At 37.4% G+C, this 17,630-nt stretch overlaps 1 protein-coding gene across 1 annotated transcript in view; it reads right to left on the bottom strand.

The window, feature by feature from the left end:
• The window catches only part of LOC101150478 (transient receptor potential cation channel subfamily A member 1), a 53,276-nt gene extending 36,172 nt beyond the window's left edge, over positions 1–17,104 (bottom strand). The window contains exons 1-8 of the mRNA XM_019032873.4: positions 16,725–17,104; positions 13,141–13,297; positions 10,453–10,628; positions 6,878–6,985; positions 4,900–5,008; positions 4,238–4,383; positions 3,064–3,200; positions 844–892 (exon numbers count right to left, since the gene is read on the bottom strand). Of these exons, the coding sequence (XP_018888418.2) occupies positions 844–892; positions 3,064–3,200; positions 4,238–4,383; positions 4,900–5,008; positions 6,878–6,985; positions 10,453–10,628; positions 13,141–13,297; positions 16,725–16,835 (993 nt within the window). The 5' untranslated portion in view covers positions 16,836–17,104. The remainder of the gene's footprint in view (positions 1–843; positions 893–3,063; positions 3,201–4,237; positions 4,384–4,899; positions 5,009–6,877; positions 6,986–10,452; positions 10,629–13,140; positions 13,298–16,724) is intronic.
• Between the last annotated feature and the right edge of the window lie 526 nt (positions 17,105–17,630).

Here is a 17,630-nt window from a genome sequence, read left to right as displayed (position 1 = left end):
GATGACAATGGGGGCAGCATCCCCTTGGCAAGCTCCACGGTCAGTGAGGCTCTGCCACAGTTCTCTTGCCTGGTAAAGAGATGGCAGCCTTTGCAGGAAACCATGCATGACTATGGTTTATGGTTTATGGCATATAATGCATAGTTTATGGCATATGAGTCTCCCCAGGACTCTTCTGTGTAATTATCATAATTTCAATAGTTATGATTGACAACACACACATGTTCAATACTACAAATGGAAATCCATCATTGCTGATATGGTGCAGCTTACGTAAATTCACCATACATTCATCCATATAAAGGACATATTAAAATTCAACTCAAAAGCTGACTGATTCCACTTCCCAGAGTGAAAAAGATCTCATGCTTCATGCTTTCACTTGTAATAAATCTTTGACAATATTTTTCAACTCCTCAGTTTTTAAAGGTGGCACTGAGGCATCTGGGATAGGAGTTTCTCCCTGTGCTGTCTGTCCTGCCTCCACCTTAAAGCCACCAGGGCTGAAGAAGGGTCACCGCCCAAGCTCACACTCCCGGAAGACCCTCTTACAGGCCATGGGAACAGCTTTCCTTGCAATATACCTGCCAACTTCCTGCACTAAAAACACTGATATGGATATCCAAATTACGCTTTGACACTTCTAACTTTAATAGTTTGGCTGTTACGTATTCATACGCAATATACTCTGCTTCCAAGTATGTCAATCATCATTTTGTACACTTTTTGCTGATAAGCAAGAAATTAAAATTTGATTCATTTTTGAAAATCCATATTATGTAATTATATGATTTCTTCAATTATAAATAGTAATAAAAATAAACCAGTAAAAGGAATAGTTACCACTGAAATTAAATAGTCTGCTAGCTCATGGTGATCAAACAATGAAGCTCTGAAAAAACAGAATTATAAACATTATAATTAAAGTACTATTGATGTAAATAAAATGTATTTAATAAAGCTACTATATTCGGAAAGTGAATTTAACTAATAATAAAATAACATGATAGAATGTTAGAGAATTAGTAAGCTTTCAAAATTTATAATTTGATTCAGATTAAGGTAGCATTTTCAAAGTAATAATAATAGGAGAACACCAAATACATCATATTTTCTTCCTCATCCTTTAAGAAACCTATTTTATCTTGTAAAATCACCATAAAGATGTTTGAAGTGAGTAGTAACATCTGTTCCAAGATAGAAAAGACAAGGAAATCACTGGTATTGCTATGATCATGGGGAATAGAACAGCTACATGTAAGGTGTCCCTCAAATTCACTTGCAGGTTCAAAAGCCCCTCTTTGGCAAAAGTTAAAAGGCAGTGTTAGCTTTTCTGAATTTTTATGAAGCCAAAAATAATTATGGAGAGAACTGAAAACACTTTGGTATCATCTCACAGGCAGTCATAAGCAACACCATAACAAATGTTAATACTAATGATTTAAAGCTTTGTGTTTCCTATCGCAGATCTCATTTCTTTGTTTCAAGCTTCTCTCAGCTATTTTTGGCCTTTTATACATAAATTTCAGAATTAGTTTGTTAATTTGATTGACAAGAGGTTGCATTATATTTAAAATATATTAATTATATTTAGTAATTATAAGGGAATAAATTCTAACATTAAGGCCCCACTTTCCTAAGATAATTTCTCATTATGCATATTAATATATTAAGGCTGTGTTCTAAAGATACATTTTAACAATAACCAAATCATTGGGTTTGTAAATTGGTGAAACATTGGAATCAAAGAGTTTTTTTCTTTAATTCCTGAGATTCATCTTAAAGATTTTCATATCTTCTAGGTTATAAATTGGCACTGGGATTTTGTGAGCTACCCACATGATTCTAATGTGCAACAGTTTGAGAATTTCTGGTCTAGAGGTTAGTCTGTCTATTGAGTTTTCATTTTATTTCAATGGCTTTTTTAACTTATTTTTTACTGAATCATTTTCATATCACCAATCCTGGGTTCATATATGACAATCTGTTTTTCACAATCTTACATTATCTTCATGTATTTAGTTTTATGTAACTGATTATTCCTTCCTTTAAATTTTTGAAGGTCTCAAATATCTTTATTTTAAAATTCTTTTTGGAATGCCCTATTATTTCTATTTTCTTGGAAGTAAATTTGTCTTTGGTCAACTTCGTAGTTTTTTATTAGTTTTATGCTATAAAATTTTAGGTTGCAAATTCATCCTAAGAGGGAGTTCCTTTCCATTCACACATATCCTATTGTGCCTGGTGGTTTGCTGCGTGCATTTATTAGAAACAGATCTTATATTGGTAGCTATAGTTTCTTTTTTTTTTTTTTTAAGAGATACTGTAGAATTCCAGGTCCAGTTGCCTATTGAAAATATATTGGCAGCTCTGACTGTGTGTGCGTGTGTGTGTGTGCATGTGTGTGTGGAAGAGACCAAGAGAGTGAAGGCTCATCTCAGATACCTCTTTCACTCACATGGGTAGCATCTGATACCTGTCTTTCCAAAAGAATGGAATTTCCAGTCTACAAGTAAGCCTATGGCTTAATACACTTTGCCTGATGTATGTTTCTGTTAAACTTCAAATAAATTTGTTATTGTTTTTGGAAACTTGGTTATAATTTCCTAAAACTATATCTTTTGAAACCATTTATCTATAATTGTTGGTGAGCAGGAGGGATTAGCATGGGGGTGACATATCCATATGTATCTGCTCCATTTTTATCACTAAAAATGGGGATAAAATAAATATGAGAAATTGGAACAGATTAGAAATGGCTTGGAAGACCGTGTATGTAGACTTCTTTAGCACACAGAAAATTAATCTTGAGCCTACATCCACTGGACTTGAATCAGAATATGCCACAGGTGATTTTATTTTGTGAAATTTCTTTAACATTCTACTCCCATTCCCAAGGAACATACGCGATTCCAGTTGATTCACAGGGTCTTTGTTATCTTTGCCCTTTTCCTTTGAACCACAAAATCTTTGCTAGCATTAGTGCTAACTGCTCCTAGCAATGTCTAATTTCACTCATGAAGATGAAAAATCTGTATACAGAATGATAGGTAGGAAACTTGCCTGTGAAGCATGGTCTCATGACATCCATCGGTTGTGTTAACAATATCCACGCTACCAGAATAGGACGATATCATCAATTTAACAATCTCAGTGGCTCCCTGGGTGGCAGCAAAATGAATGGCTGTGCACCTTCCCTTCTGTAAAGGGTTTTAATGCTAGAATCAATGTTTAAATCTCAATGAAAGAATATAAGTTATATTCAGCTGTGAGCTTTTTCTTCCCAGGTTCATAAAATCAAGGAATATCTATCAGGCTGATCACCACTAATCATCTGAAATGTGATAGATATTCCTTGATTTTATGGACCTGCAAAGAAAAGCATCCACAAACAAATTGTAGCTGACAATTGTGCTTCCTTCTAATAAAACGACTCTTGGCATACACTTCCACCATTACTGTCTGGATGCCATTCTTTTCCCCAGGGAACATGAGAACAATGTCCCATTCATTGCTGTAATCATTCAGTGTATGAAGTGACTTCAGACCCCATACCACCATTGGCAGCTCTTCATTTCTATATTGAAGGGACAATATAGAAAAAGTTAAAAGGCAGTGTTAGCTTTTCTGAGTTTTTATGAAGTTTCCAGAAGCCGCATGAGATTAATATCCAATCTTCTCTTCCTACAGAAAATACAGGTCTTTGCAGTATCTTGGAGGGGAGCTTGTTGCCACCCAAAACTCAGACATTGAAGGAAAAAGGGCCAGAACTCTTCACTTTTGGTCAGAGATGCCTGCCATAAGGTCAGATCCCAAACACAGTCAACACGTTCACATACATATTCTTAGAAATTAGTTAAGTGGTCCTTAATTTAAAAATGATAACTCTTCTGAGTAGGACGAAAGCCAAATACATTCATGATTGGGCTTTAATGTCCCTGGCTGAACATTATCATCTTGTGAGGGTAGGCCTTAACTTCTTTAATGGCAACTGCACTAGATATATAGTCTTTGTTGTATCTATATTTGTGTCTGCAATTGTTTTGGGGAGCTCTGAAAATTCTTTACATAGATTGAAACTTGGGACATTCTCTTGTTCTGCTTCTGCAGAAGCAGAAGAAAATATGTATTTCTTGTATGTATTTCAATCTAAATTAACTGTAAAAGAGCTATAAAGCATTTTATATGCTTATGACAACTCTAAGATAAAAGTGTCATATAGAATATGAAGAGTTACCTCCACTGGGTCTATTTGTGCACCATTGTCCAGGCACATTTTGATCATTTCCAAGTCACCATTTTGCACAGCCAGGTGTAGAGGGGTGGCTGTCCCATTATTCATAAAGTTAATGTGCAACTGTCTACTGTACCCATGCTCTTCACCTTGAGAAGAAAATAACATTCAACATAACAAATATATAAAATAAATAATAGGGAGGTTTTTTATTAAAAAATATGAACAAAGGTAAAAAAACAATGAAAGGGCACCGAGACACATAAAAGCTTGTGTTTAATTCTGTTAAATATTTTTCAAATTAGGCCGGGTGTGGTGGCTCACACCTGTAATCCCAGCACTTTGAGAGGTCATGGTGGGAGGATCACGAGGTCAGGAGATCGAGACCAGCCTGGCTAACACGGTGAAACCCCATCCCTACTAAAAATACAAAAAATTAGATGGGCATGGTGGCATGCACCTATAGTCCTGTTACTCAGGAGGCTGAGGCAGGAGAATCACTTGAACCTGGAAGGCTGAAGTTGCAGTGGGCTGAGATCACACCACTGCACTCCAGCCTGGGTGACAGAGTGAGACTACATCTCAAAAGAAAAAAAAATCAAATTAATAGCATCCACCAAAATAGACTTATTTATAGTATATAACATAGAAAAGCCTCAACTCACCAAACCTTAGTATTATTTCCATGCATTCTTTGGAACCTGAAAATGCAGCTTGGTGAATAGGGAAACATCCCCATTTATTTGATTTACATGGCTTAGCTCCTTTGTTAAGCTGGAAGAAAAGACAAAATGAAAAATGACACCAGTTAAACCCCAAATCACAAGGGTGGATGAGAATTTACGTGCCTCTCCCATATCATTTTACTATTATATGTCTATGTAAAAGTACATAGAGAGCTTCATATGTTATGAAATCTAGGCAAGAAGGTAATTTTGAAGTAGACTAAGATTCTGAAATAGAGATATTTTATATCTTCCAAAGAAGTAACAATGTAGACACAACATCTATCTTGATACCACAGCAATAAAGTCAAAACATTTTTCAATGGGATTAATGAGATTTTTGAAGACATTATCATGACTTCCATAACTATTTTCAGTTTCTTATGCAAATAAAGTGATATATCCTAGATTCTTTTCCCTTTATTTATGCAAAATTAATAAATGAATGTGCCACTACTCTTGTTAAGCCATGATAATCAAATATTTTCACTAAAGAAGTTTCCTAACTAAAAAGATGTTAGAAGAACTGAATGTTATATTACGTTTTTATGTGATCCAATCATTTTAAACTACCATTCTCTGTAAATCATTAGCCTTCAGTTTTAAGTACCTCTAATTACTACAAGAAATTATTGTGAAAAAGTAGAAAAGTGTGAAGAAACCAATACCACATGTAATCTCAGCTTTTAGAGGTAGTATCAGTTTACTCTATACATAATAGTCCAGAAATTATATATATATATAATATATATATGTAGAGAGTCCAGAAATTGAAGATGTACTCTGTAAAATCATATATTAAAGAATATTGTTAAGTAAAAGCTTTTTTGAACAATATTATCATATAGTATACACATAAATTAAACTTGCAAGGAAATCAGACTTTAAAAATATATTGTTTTCTGTAGTATTTTCAACAATACTTTTCTTTATTCCAATTTTCTTGTGGTTAATTTAAGGCTCTTTTCCTAAATTCTTGGTTTTAGTGTTAGTTAACTTATTTTTATTCTCTTTATCATTTATTCTCTTTGTGGTCCAATCATGACAGCTTAGAGTATGTACCTGTCTCTAAGTCCATCTAGTAAAGGTGCTAAAACATATTTGTATGGCACATTTAAACATTAGGTAAATATTTTTAAATTATTTAATTGCATTTTCTTATTCTCTGAGATGGTGAAGAGGCAAAATCAAGTGGTAAAAATACAGATGCTGGCCTAGATAACATACAAGTAACTAACGAATATTTGAAAAAAGTCTATTTGCCAGCATTCTAACAGCACACTCAGATGGAGCACTGCCAGAAGCAGGAGGAAGTCATGTAGACAAGCATCTCCATCGCTTCACTGGACCACGCCAGGAAGCCTCACCAGAGACAAGGCTGGCTCTACTCTCAGGCATGTGGCTAAGAACCTTTGTCATTACATCATACAGGGGGCTCTGTTTTTGAGACCCAATGACAATAATTTCTTCAGGTCTTGGGAGCTGTGTTTCCTTTGACTTTTCTCTTATGGGCCAAATAAGTCTGCAACTGACTATATTCATCTTTCCTTTGACTATTCAGAAGCTCAGAATCATACATTTGATCCATCTTTATAACATCCAGGCCATTACACTTTGTATTTTGCCTTCTAGCCTGACCACCAGCTTCATCTCAACTTTTCCTGCCTGTATTTTCTTTTCACTTTGATTTTCTCATAATTTTCTTTACTGCTTTACTATTAGTCTTCTATAAGCAATCTCAGATCCTCTTAAGGGAGGAGTACATATACAAAAACACATAGAACAACTTTTTTTCTGACCTAGTTTTTGTATTTTATATTTTTCTAAGGAGAAAAACTTAAGAGCTTTTGTAAATAATAATCCATGTTGTATTCATGAAAAGATAAAGAAAGCAGACAGATATGACAAATATACAAACCAAAATCTGCAATGCTTCGCTATTATTTGTGGTGCACGCAATGATCACAGCTGTGTTTCCATTTTCTCCTTCCAAATTAACATCAATAGTTCTATGCTCAAGCAAGACCTAAAAAAAGGGGAGAATAATTGTCAAAATTTTTGCAGATTTCCAAATAAGGTACTTGCCTTCCACTAGAGTTTAAGTTTTCAAATGCCAGGGACCATGTCTGTTTATCTTTTATTCATCCTTCTCTCACACAATCTGGCACAAAATCTTGCACATTGTGGGTACTAATTAATTTCCCCATTAGATGAAATAATCATGATTTCAACATCACAACAATCAAGGCAATACTGAGTTCTGGAATTATAAATAAAATAAGAATTATAGATACTAGTTATCATAGCTTCACTTAACACTTCCGACTTGTATTAAGTGAAGTTATGTTAACTAATATTTTCAGGAAAATAAATTTGTGGAGCCATTAGAAAGTGCTCATGGTGGAGGGGGAAGAGAGGTAGGGAAGAAGGAAGAGAGTAAAAGAGAGAGAAAGAAGGAGGGAGGGAGAAAAAGCAGGAAGGGATTTTTTTTTCTCCTCCAGTTATTTTTCTTTTACCTGGATGGCAAGAATTTTGGGACATGTCAGTGGACACTCTATTCTCTTCAGAGTTTTGTGTGGTGTAACCCAATTAATTCAAACTTGGCCTGGAATGGAAAGTTTCTCTACAATGTAAGAAATTAGCATCCTGATAAAATGATCAAGCAATTTTTCTGATGGAATTTCATTGAAGACCTGTTACCTCCTCACCTGGTTGACTGCCATCTGATTACTGCCCAAGCATCTATAGGTCTTTGACTAGTCTTTATTTTATATTCAATGTAACAAAATTATCTCATATAAATGTCTCATCAAATCTTTGAATTGGCCTACTGGAGGCTTTTCCTCTTGCAGAAAGACTATGATAAATGATGACATGTCCTTATAATTAAATAATGTTAAAAGAATTCATTAAATCAGCTGTTTCTTAAAAATCTTGACTTCTTTGAAAAAAGTATGCAACCTCCTACCAGAGCTTCTTGTTAACAGAATGTATCCCTTGTGAGTGTCAGCAAATGAATTAGGTTTATTAATTAGCTCTGCTCATAAAGGAAAATTAAACTCAGATTTTAGTACATAAGAATAGGTGGAGAAATGATTGACAGATTAAGGGAAATGAGAACATAAGATTCCTTCCATGGACTTTAGGCATCATCACATTCTGTTCTTAAGAAACTCTAGATTCACATGGAAAATAGCCTACCAAAGTCTACAAGAAGAGGCTTTTCTCTCTTTGCCCTCTTAGAATCATAGATCATAAAGGTGTAGCTGTGTTCAGTTATATGTGATAGGGATCCCAGAGACAGCAACTAAACTGTGCACCTACTTCAAATTCAGTCATGACCAGGCAAGTCTGGAAGGTTTGGAGGTGAGCCCTCCAAAGGTCCCTTGGTTGAGAATCTGGAAAGCCTCATGGAAGGGTCAAACACCTGGATACTTTGAATTAAAGCCCCAAGGACTAAGGTCTGCAGGCTACTGAGAAACAAAACCACCCCCTAATCCCCAGGCCAATGTGTCCCAGGGAATATTATGCATACCATAAATCATTGTGCAAGAACTTGAAGTGATGCGTGGATGACAGTTTTTTACTTTACAACCATTATGGGCAGCAGAGGAAGGTTTGAGGGAAGGTCAGTGGAGCAGTCAATGGAGCAGCTTCTAAACTGGCAGGGGCTGGGTGTTTACAGGCCGGACCATGGGCATAACTGGGAGAGGCACGTAGAAAAGATTGCTGTTTGCAAGCATGAGGGGAGACATTCCAAAACACCTTCTCCTCCTTCTATTCCTGTCATCTCTGGTGAACCAGAGGAGTCTGAAAATATTTTTACACATAGTTGTGGTTGGTAAGACCAAGTAAAGGAGAGTCAATTTTACTTAGAACTCTTATTTTTCTGCTTGTCCTGGTGTCACCAGGAAAATTTGTTTTACGTCCATCACTGAGTTTATGAATCAGTTAGGAGCTTTATTTTCCATTTCTATGTGATACCTACCTTTCTGTATTTGTTGGTCTGGAGATTTCTGCTTTCTAATTAACAATAGTCTTTCAACAGTTACCTGCCTTCAATTCCCAAACCACACTTTCTCGGCCAATATTAAGTTAATAGGCATGTGTTCTTGAAAAGAGCCTTCAGAGGGAGCACAGAGCTCCATGAGGAAATATTTGATATCTCTGCGGGAGTCCCTGTAGTCACTAGTGGCCCAACCCAGATGATATAGAAATAGCACTTGGCTTATGAACAATGAATAAAAAAATAACAGCTTGTTGCCAGAGGACTTTCTAGTAACCTCTTCAGGGAGCCACCTTGACCCATCTCATAGGTACTGAGACTTCAGCTCTCCCCTTCTCAGTCAGCCAGAACTCCCATTTACTCATTCATTCATTCATTCAACAGCCATCATTTACCAGCACATTGCTGAGGAATAAGAGATACTTGAATTAGTAAGACACACCTCCTCCCTCAAGGATAATTAGCCAGTAGGGAAGAAAAGCACATGAACATTTGATTCCAATATCACGTGTTAAGAATTTTAATAGAGCCACATACAAGGTACAGTAGGAAAGCAGAAAGTGGCTCCTCTCAAACCTTTTATGCCAGACTTAAAGGACCCAAAGCCTCAGAGGGCTGAGGGAAAGTTTTCTGGGCTAAAGGGAGCCTGAAACTCATGGAACTCTTCGGATATTGTTTCTACCAGAAAACTTATTATAAGTTCCAAATAGCCTACCTTAGAAATGAACTTCTGGAACATGCTCCATTTGTAAATTGCATTCTTCATCCTTTAAGCATGTTTGTGTTCTAGGGTGTTTGAGAGACTCTGAGATGTAGTTTAAAAACCATGGCCTAATTCTTACCCTTTAGCAATTTTCCAGGGTTTCCTCTATTTGACTGAACTTACTCTTACACCTTGAAAACCAATAGGATGTTTCCCAGTGGTATCCTTATGTCTTCTGCTAACTAATCTGTCTGACAGGCCATCCATTCTAACAAAAATAGCGAATCATAATTATGTTTTCTGTTTTCACTGAGTCTCTCATTACCTTCCTCCTTTTAGTCATTAAATCAGTCAGGTAAAAGTGATAAAGCCTAAATCTGAAAACATAAAGATGAAAACAAAATTCCTTAGTCTTGCATTTTTACTTGTGGTGTGATGTTAGCCAAGTTATTCAAATTCTTTTGGCACCTCAGTGTACTCAGCTATGAAATAAGAATACTAGTAGAATTACTTCATAGTGGGTTTGCTTAGATGAGAATTTAATAAGCAAACACACACAAAGCTCTTATGAAAATGCCCAGTAAATAAGAACTATTCAATAAAGTCAAAACTAATCATCATCATCATCATTAGTTAGTGAGAAGTAAAGCAAATGTAATAATTGCATTTTGTTTGCCATGGAAGCTTAGAAGGTGCTCATCCTGGTGCAAGCAGAGAGAGCTGGATCTGCGTCCCAGCACCTGCACCGCCGGTCAGGCCCTTTGGAGCCGGCCAGTAGCCTTACCTTCATCACCTCATTATTCATGCCCTGCACAGCTATGTGGAGAGGCGCCATCATGTTGAAGTTTCGGAGGTTTGGGTTTGCTCCTCTGCTGAGAAGAAACTTAACGCTTTCAATTTGGTTTTTTTCTACAGCACAATGCAGAGGGGTATTTCCATAATCATCCATTTCATGCAGCACTAGAAAAAGAAACCAAAATATGGATTAAATTTTGCTTAGACTGTACTCAACACCTCCTGAGTGCCTATACACTATAAAACTCAGTGCCAAGTGCAAATGAAATCAGCTGCATCTTTTTATGGAAACTAAAAACACAGCTTCAGTTCTAACGAAACATTTAATGGGAACCTAGTGGGAATATATAGAAGCATGAGAGTGACTTTATGAATAGAGTTAAATTTCTATAGGTAGCATTAATAAGAAATAGATCCTCCTATTGCTATATGTTTTTATCTATATGAGTTTTGGGATTGTAATAAAATATTGGGATTATATAAAAGCAAGAACTATGTCCCAGGCACTCTGCTAAGTTCACATGACCATTATTTCATTCAAGCCTCCAATAGCCTGCAAAGTAACACCATGACAAATTTTCAGAAGGAGGAAGATGTTGAGGTCCAGAGAGGTTAAAAGTCTTGCCAACATCACAGAGCTAGTAAGGAAGTATGAAAGTTACCATACTTCTCTGAACCTCAGCTTTCTTGTATTCAAACTTGGTAAAAAAAAATTTTAAAAAACATATATTCATATACCTACACACACACAGAGGGAGAGAGAGAGAGAGAAGAGAACAAGAGAGAGAGAGAGACCTTGTGATGTTGCAATGTTACTGGGACAATAATACTAAGTCATGTCTTTAAAGATCACAGCAGAGTGCCTGGCCTGTAGCAATGATTCAAAAAATGTTAACGAGAAAAAAGGCACACTACTAATAAACCACAAGACTAGAATTTGAGCTTGAGCCCCTGATGCCACAAGTGGTTTCCACATATTTCTACAATAGCATATATGGTACTATGTACCCCGTGAGCTCAGCATATAAGTAATATGTCTTTTCATCCTGCAAAGTCCCATAGCTATTCTAAAATAGACATGGCTGTCTGCTTTATCAACCTTGTAAATTGGTGGCAGTATATCTTTACGTCCAGGAAAGGAGAAAAAGTATTTGCTCATAAATGTGATTTGGAGACCATCTACGGTACATGGTACTTGGAACCATATAGCCATGTTTTCTGTTTCTCTCCTTTTTAAAATGTGTCTCTCCACTATTTCCTTTCATTCATCTAAGTGTTTCATTCTAAACAACACACACACACATGCATGTACACACCCACACACACACATCTCTTGACCGTTCTGTCTGATCAAGAAGAATCACTCCATTCATCATTCCATTTGGCGCCAAACTTAAACAGGGATCTATACTTACAAACTCCCATTCACTAATTAAGTAACTTGAATTTGGCTTTTATCCTCATCACTTTTCAGAAATCATTTTTATTTTTATAGAGGTCACTGGACCCTTCTAATGTAGGGGCTTTATCTTGATCTCCTTCCTACTTGATCTCTTTGTGGCAAGGGCTCCTTCTAACTCTTCTGTCCCCGTAACTTCACCCATGGCATGTGTATTTTCACTATCTTCATCTTTTTCTGGCTTTTCCTCTGCCATCTGTCTCTTGATGTTGGTACTCTACTCTTAGCTACCTTTGCTAGCAATTTTGTGATCCCCTAAAGGATTTTCACACATTTCCACTGTCTCAGTGACTTCCTGTGCAATCACGCTCCTGTAGGGCAGCCCCTTTCCTTCTACATTTCTGTTGTGTGCTGGATATTTCCAAGTGGATGTCCCCTGGGCCTTTGAAACTCACTGTGACCAAATCTTACACCTTCGCACTCACTTACTTTCTGTTTTCTCATATTCTTCCTTTTGGGGGATGATTAAATTATTAGCCTAATCTCCTAAATTTAACAATTTCAAAGTCAGTTCTAACTCCCTGCCCCTTTCTCTTCCCATTTATTTTGCTGTCGAGCACTATTGACTTTATACACCAATATCTCTTGAACCTCTCCCTGTCTCCTTTTTGTAGCCTCACAACCCTGGTGAACTCTTATCCTCTCTTTACTACCAAAATAGCTTTTTAGCTTGGCTTCCACTTCTAATCCATCTTCCACAATATTGACAGAATTATCTTATATAGCAAAGGTCTTATCACACCACTTCACTGCCTTCATCTCTGTGGCATCCACCTCCTTCATTGTCTGCAGTTGAATTTCCTAAACAAGGTAGAGTGTACAAGGCTGGCATCTGGAAAACATCACTGTGGGAGTATGGTACACCTTCTTGAGGTGTCAATTTTATTTAATGATGATAATTTAAATGTAAAATAACCTCAATGGAAATAGTATAAAGGAATACATAAAATGTACATGCATTCTTACAATCTACCTAAAAATTCAAATGAAGTCTGTGCTTGTTGTGGGGTGTCCTAGATCTTTGTAATATGCTTTGCAGTATTTCAGTAGAAGAAGTTGAGGAGTGCTGGTGTGTAGGAAAACCCACAATTCTAAGTGAAATATATAGGCTTTTTATAATTGGCACTAATTACCCTTAAAAATCACTTCCTTCCATTCTTTCTAGTTAATTGAATGGGATGAATGATTTCTGGAAGATGAATTGTAATATTTTGTTACCTTCCAAAGAGGAATCTCTGGTGATCTTCTCCATTAGCTCAATTTGGCCTTCTGCTGCAGCATAATGCAAGAAGAAGGTGTCCATATCGTCACATCTTTTTAATTTCTTTTGCTTATTAAAGTTTTGTAATCCATATGCACTTCCTTCAAAAACCACCTAGAGGTATTTAAACACCATTATAACAAACAAGCATATGCAAAACTTATGGCTATAATCATTTTATAGCCTGAAAGAACTTATTATTATCCAAAACTATCTATCATGCTTATATGAGGTAAATATTTTTCTTGAAATGTTTACGGACACAAAGAAGGTTTGAGAAAATGCCCCAAGATTGATCAACACATGAAATAAATTTTTTTATCATGAACTCATTCATATATGCTTAGAAATAAAGGCCAATCTTCCTCATTGTAAAGGAAATGCAGAAATCTTCCCCAAACAAATGATTCAGATACTTGCTTTAATTCTACCATTGACCATAACTAGTCACATATGCCACTTGATAATATATGTCCAAACTCCAGTTTGTTATTTTAAAGAAAACTAGAGCATTTCTCACTACTGAAAAGAAAAGCTATCAGTGAAAATGAAGTATTAAGGTATTTAATGTATCCTTAATATAACTGAGAAAGGATTTAGAATATTAGGATTTATTCAGCAAATGTCAGGTTGGAATAATAAAACTTAATTTCTTAAACTTTTGAACTTTAGTTTTTGCTTCTGTTATTATAGAATAGTACCTAACAAGTCACTCTTCTATGGTAGTCTCTTGAGATGTGTTACTTTTTAACTAAAAAAAAATCAATTCCATATAAGCTACATATAACTTTAGTGACTACAGGATATGACAATGAGCATCCAACCACTTCCAAATTTACACATATTCAGAAATAAATTTTAAATGGGCTTCTTGCAGAAATGGGATCTTTTTCCATGTCTCATCCTATCAAAGAAAGTGTTGGCCTAAATCTATTTGGAAGCATTTTGGTACTTGAATTTGATATGCTCTTTGTGTAATAAAGGGATTATGCTGCCCACTCCCTAGTGCCGGAAAGAGCAGTTTGGGATGTCTGTTCAGCGATGTGCTGTCAACACAAACCCAATTCCACACTCTTTAGAGGGAGTACTAGGTTCAGATGCTCACAAGGCACTATTGAATTCACAATGACAAAACAGCATCTAAATAATTTACATGAGCATATCAGACGTACTAGATCATCTCAATCAGTACCTGACGTTGTTAGGCTTTGAAGAGATTTTTTAAATTTCTGAAAGTAAGCCAAGGATGTCATTTAGAAAAAATATATATTCATTTAGTATAGTTTCATGTTGTCACAGGGTCACTTCAGATTCCTTTGGAATCTGAACTATATGATTAGATTCAGAACATAATAGACTAGGTCACTTTTAGATAAGCTAATTCTAACTAAATCCTTTAAAACAGAGATATCAAATACATCTGTTTTAGGTTGCTTTAATGAAATACATATAAGTAGCAATGTGGCCAAAATGTTGGAAACTAAGGTGAGAGATAAAAAATAGAAAGTCAAATGCTAAACTATTCACTATCTTGAAAGAAAATAATTTGAAAAGGCTAAAAGCATCAGTCCAATCGTTCTTTTTCCACATTTCTCATCTTGTAAGTTTTCTGTGATCCTTCAGTTTTGTTAGTGTTCCTGAGATACTGTGTATGTGCTGGATAAAATATGTTATACAGCTTTTCTTTTAAATTAGGAAACCACCAAAAACCCCCTAGAGGTTAAAAAACCCTTCATAGTGTTATATATGTTTCTTTGTCATGAGTCCAACATGAGATTTTTACAAAATGATATGGAACTACCACAGTTAATGAAATAAAATATATAATCCTTCAATCTACAAACTCTATGTAGCTTCTAAAAGGCTTAAAAAACATAAGTTGCTCTACGTAGATGATAAATCTAAATAAAGATTATTAGAAACACGAAGACAAATAATTTTGAGACTTGCTGCTAACAAATCCTTCAGCAAATATCTCTAGAAAATAAAACCACATGGGTGATTTTAGAAATTTAAAATTTCTTCCTGTACCATATTAATTGTAAAGATACTATTCCAGTGGTTGAAATCTATTTATGACTCAGTTCTCTGGAGTAAGCCAAAAGACCACAGTTATCATGCTAACATTAAGAAGGACAAAAAATGTCTGTGGCCAAACCGGACATGTCAACAGACTCACCTTGGGAGGCCTGGCTACTTGGTGTGTGTGATTAACTGTACATGCCTGACTCACACACACAATTGGCAATAATGCCAATTCCTGCAACCTGCTTAGAAAGCAATTTGTCAATTTCTACCAAAATTAAAGCTGTACATACCTCTTGACCCTGCTAGGACTTTGACATACAGACATATCCATAAAGGTACCAAGGGACAGACAGACAGAGAAGCTACATCTACACTCACAGACATATTCTGTCACACGTGTAACAGCAAAACAAAACAAACACAAAACAGCTTAAGTGTCCATCAGTGCAACACTGGTTAAATAAATCATGATCTAGTCATACAGTGGAATATTATGAAGCTGGTAAAAACAGTGAGGTAAATCTACAAGTGCCAATTTGAAATGTATTCAAAAATACATTTTGTGAGTAAATCAGAGTGGAAATCTGTGAGTTCTTAACTTTGCAAATAAAACAAGATCTATTAGCACGTGTGTTTTTGTGTAAGCATTTTTTTTAACCTGGAAAATTCTTAAGAAACTGTTAACATGGTCCCACTGTCGAAAGAGATTTGTGATGAGGGTTTGGAGAGACCTTTTTAATGATGTCTCAACATTTTAAAAGAGCCCCTTTCTCCTGCTGACAATCTGATGAAATCCAGTGGTGGGCTCTGAGCACCCAACAGCATTTATCCCTTAGACTACGCCATCAGGTAGTAGCTAGTGCTGCCTTTAGGTCCGAGAACTGCATAAGTAATAGAAGTGCCCATCCTAGAGCCTCAGGTTACCCACCCATCTTCAAAAGGTCACCTCCCCCACAGCGTTTCCTGAAGCCCCTACCCCTGGAAAAGGAATTTGCCACTCCTGCCTCCGTTTTATTGGGGACATTTTCTGCAACGCTTTAAGTGCAGACAATTGGTTTATCTGTTTCACTCTGTTAGACCAGAAGGCTTCTCAACCCCCAAAACTCTTAAATAGTTATCCAACGACTACCAGATACAGTCATTCGGCTATTTTGGTTCTAAACAAAATCTACGGAAAGGTCCAAGTGAAACGGCACACTTTCCAAATTGTCCTGATTTTAGGCAGCTGCCTGATCTTGTGCCAGATGATACAGATACTTTTGGAGTAGGTTTCCCTGGACTGCAGTTGCCCGTCCAGGAGCAAGAATTCGGTTGGACAAACAAGCAAACAAAATAGATAAAGCAGGCGCTGTGTGGGCGCGTCATTAGTAGGGTCACCTCTTGGATTGTGCACACACCCCAAAGCTTGCAACCCCCACGCTTTCTCCAAACCAAGGGCTGCCCGCAAGGAAACCTCCAGCTGACCCCCGCCCGCACGTCGGAACCCCTCCAGACCCGCAAGCCCCCAGAGTACCTTAAGCGATTCCTTGAAATCCTCCGTGTCGTCCGGCACATCCTCATAGACAACGTCCTGGGGCTCCTTCTTTTCTCCAGGGCGCCACATCTTCCTCAGGCTGCACTTCATTGACCCCACCCCGGACGCCACCTGGTGCAGCTGCTCACCACGCGCGCGGGCACCTGGGGCGAGAGAGCGCTGTCAGCCTGCCAGGCGCTGGGGTCCGCGCGAGCCCGAGCTCTCCCGCTCTGCAGCTCACAGGCAGCGAAAAAGTCGCTCTGAGGAAGCCCTGGAGAACTTCTGGAAGGAGTTCTCAGGCCCGCGCTACTTTTGTAGTGCAGGAAGCAGGCGGGGCGCGGAGAGGAGGTAGAAACGCAGACCTCCTTCGCAAAGAGGGCGGCGGTGCGGCGTCTGCCTTGGACTCGCCCCTTCAGGGACAAAGTGACTCGCCCGTCCCGCTGTCCTGCGGCTGCAGCAGCGCACTGACGGAGTCAAGCGTGTCAGGTGGGGGTGGATTGCAGAGAATTTGTTATAATAAACAAACTAAGAGGCCCCTTGCCCTGCCCCCCAACCTTGCATGTGAGTGTGTGTGTGTGTGTGTGTGTGTGTGTGTGTGTGTGTGTGTGTGTGTGTGTGTTGGGTGGGGGGTGGGGGGTGTAAAGAGAGAGGAAGAGGGAATGACTGGGTACATTGGAAAGATTTTTAGTTTTCAGGAGTTTTTTCTAACTAAAATCCTACAGACCTGTGTTTCCCACCACGTGCACCTTCTTCTGGGGGCCTCTTTGATTTGGAAATAACGTTTTTAACAAAACTTCTCATTCCAAACGTTTGGGACAATAGCTACATCCTAGCACTGGTTTGAGGGACTAGATTAAGTCCCTGTGAATATCAGGTCTCATTTCCTGTGGATAATAACAGTGATCC

The sequence above is a fragment of the Gorilla gorilla genome, chromosome 7, assembly GCF_029281585.2.
Source record: "Gorilla gorilla gorilla isolate KB3781 chromosome 7, NHGRI_mGorGor1-v2.1_pri, whole genome shotgun sequence".
NCBI classification, from domain to species: Eukaryota; Metazoa; Chordata; class Mammalia; order Primates; family Hominidae; genus Gorilla; species Gorilla gorilla.
This window is presented reverse-complemented; position numbering and strand designations above follow the sequence as displayed.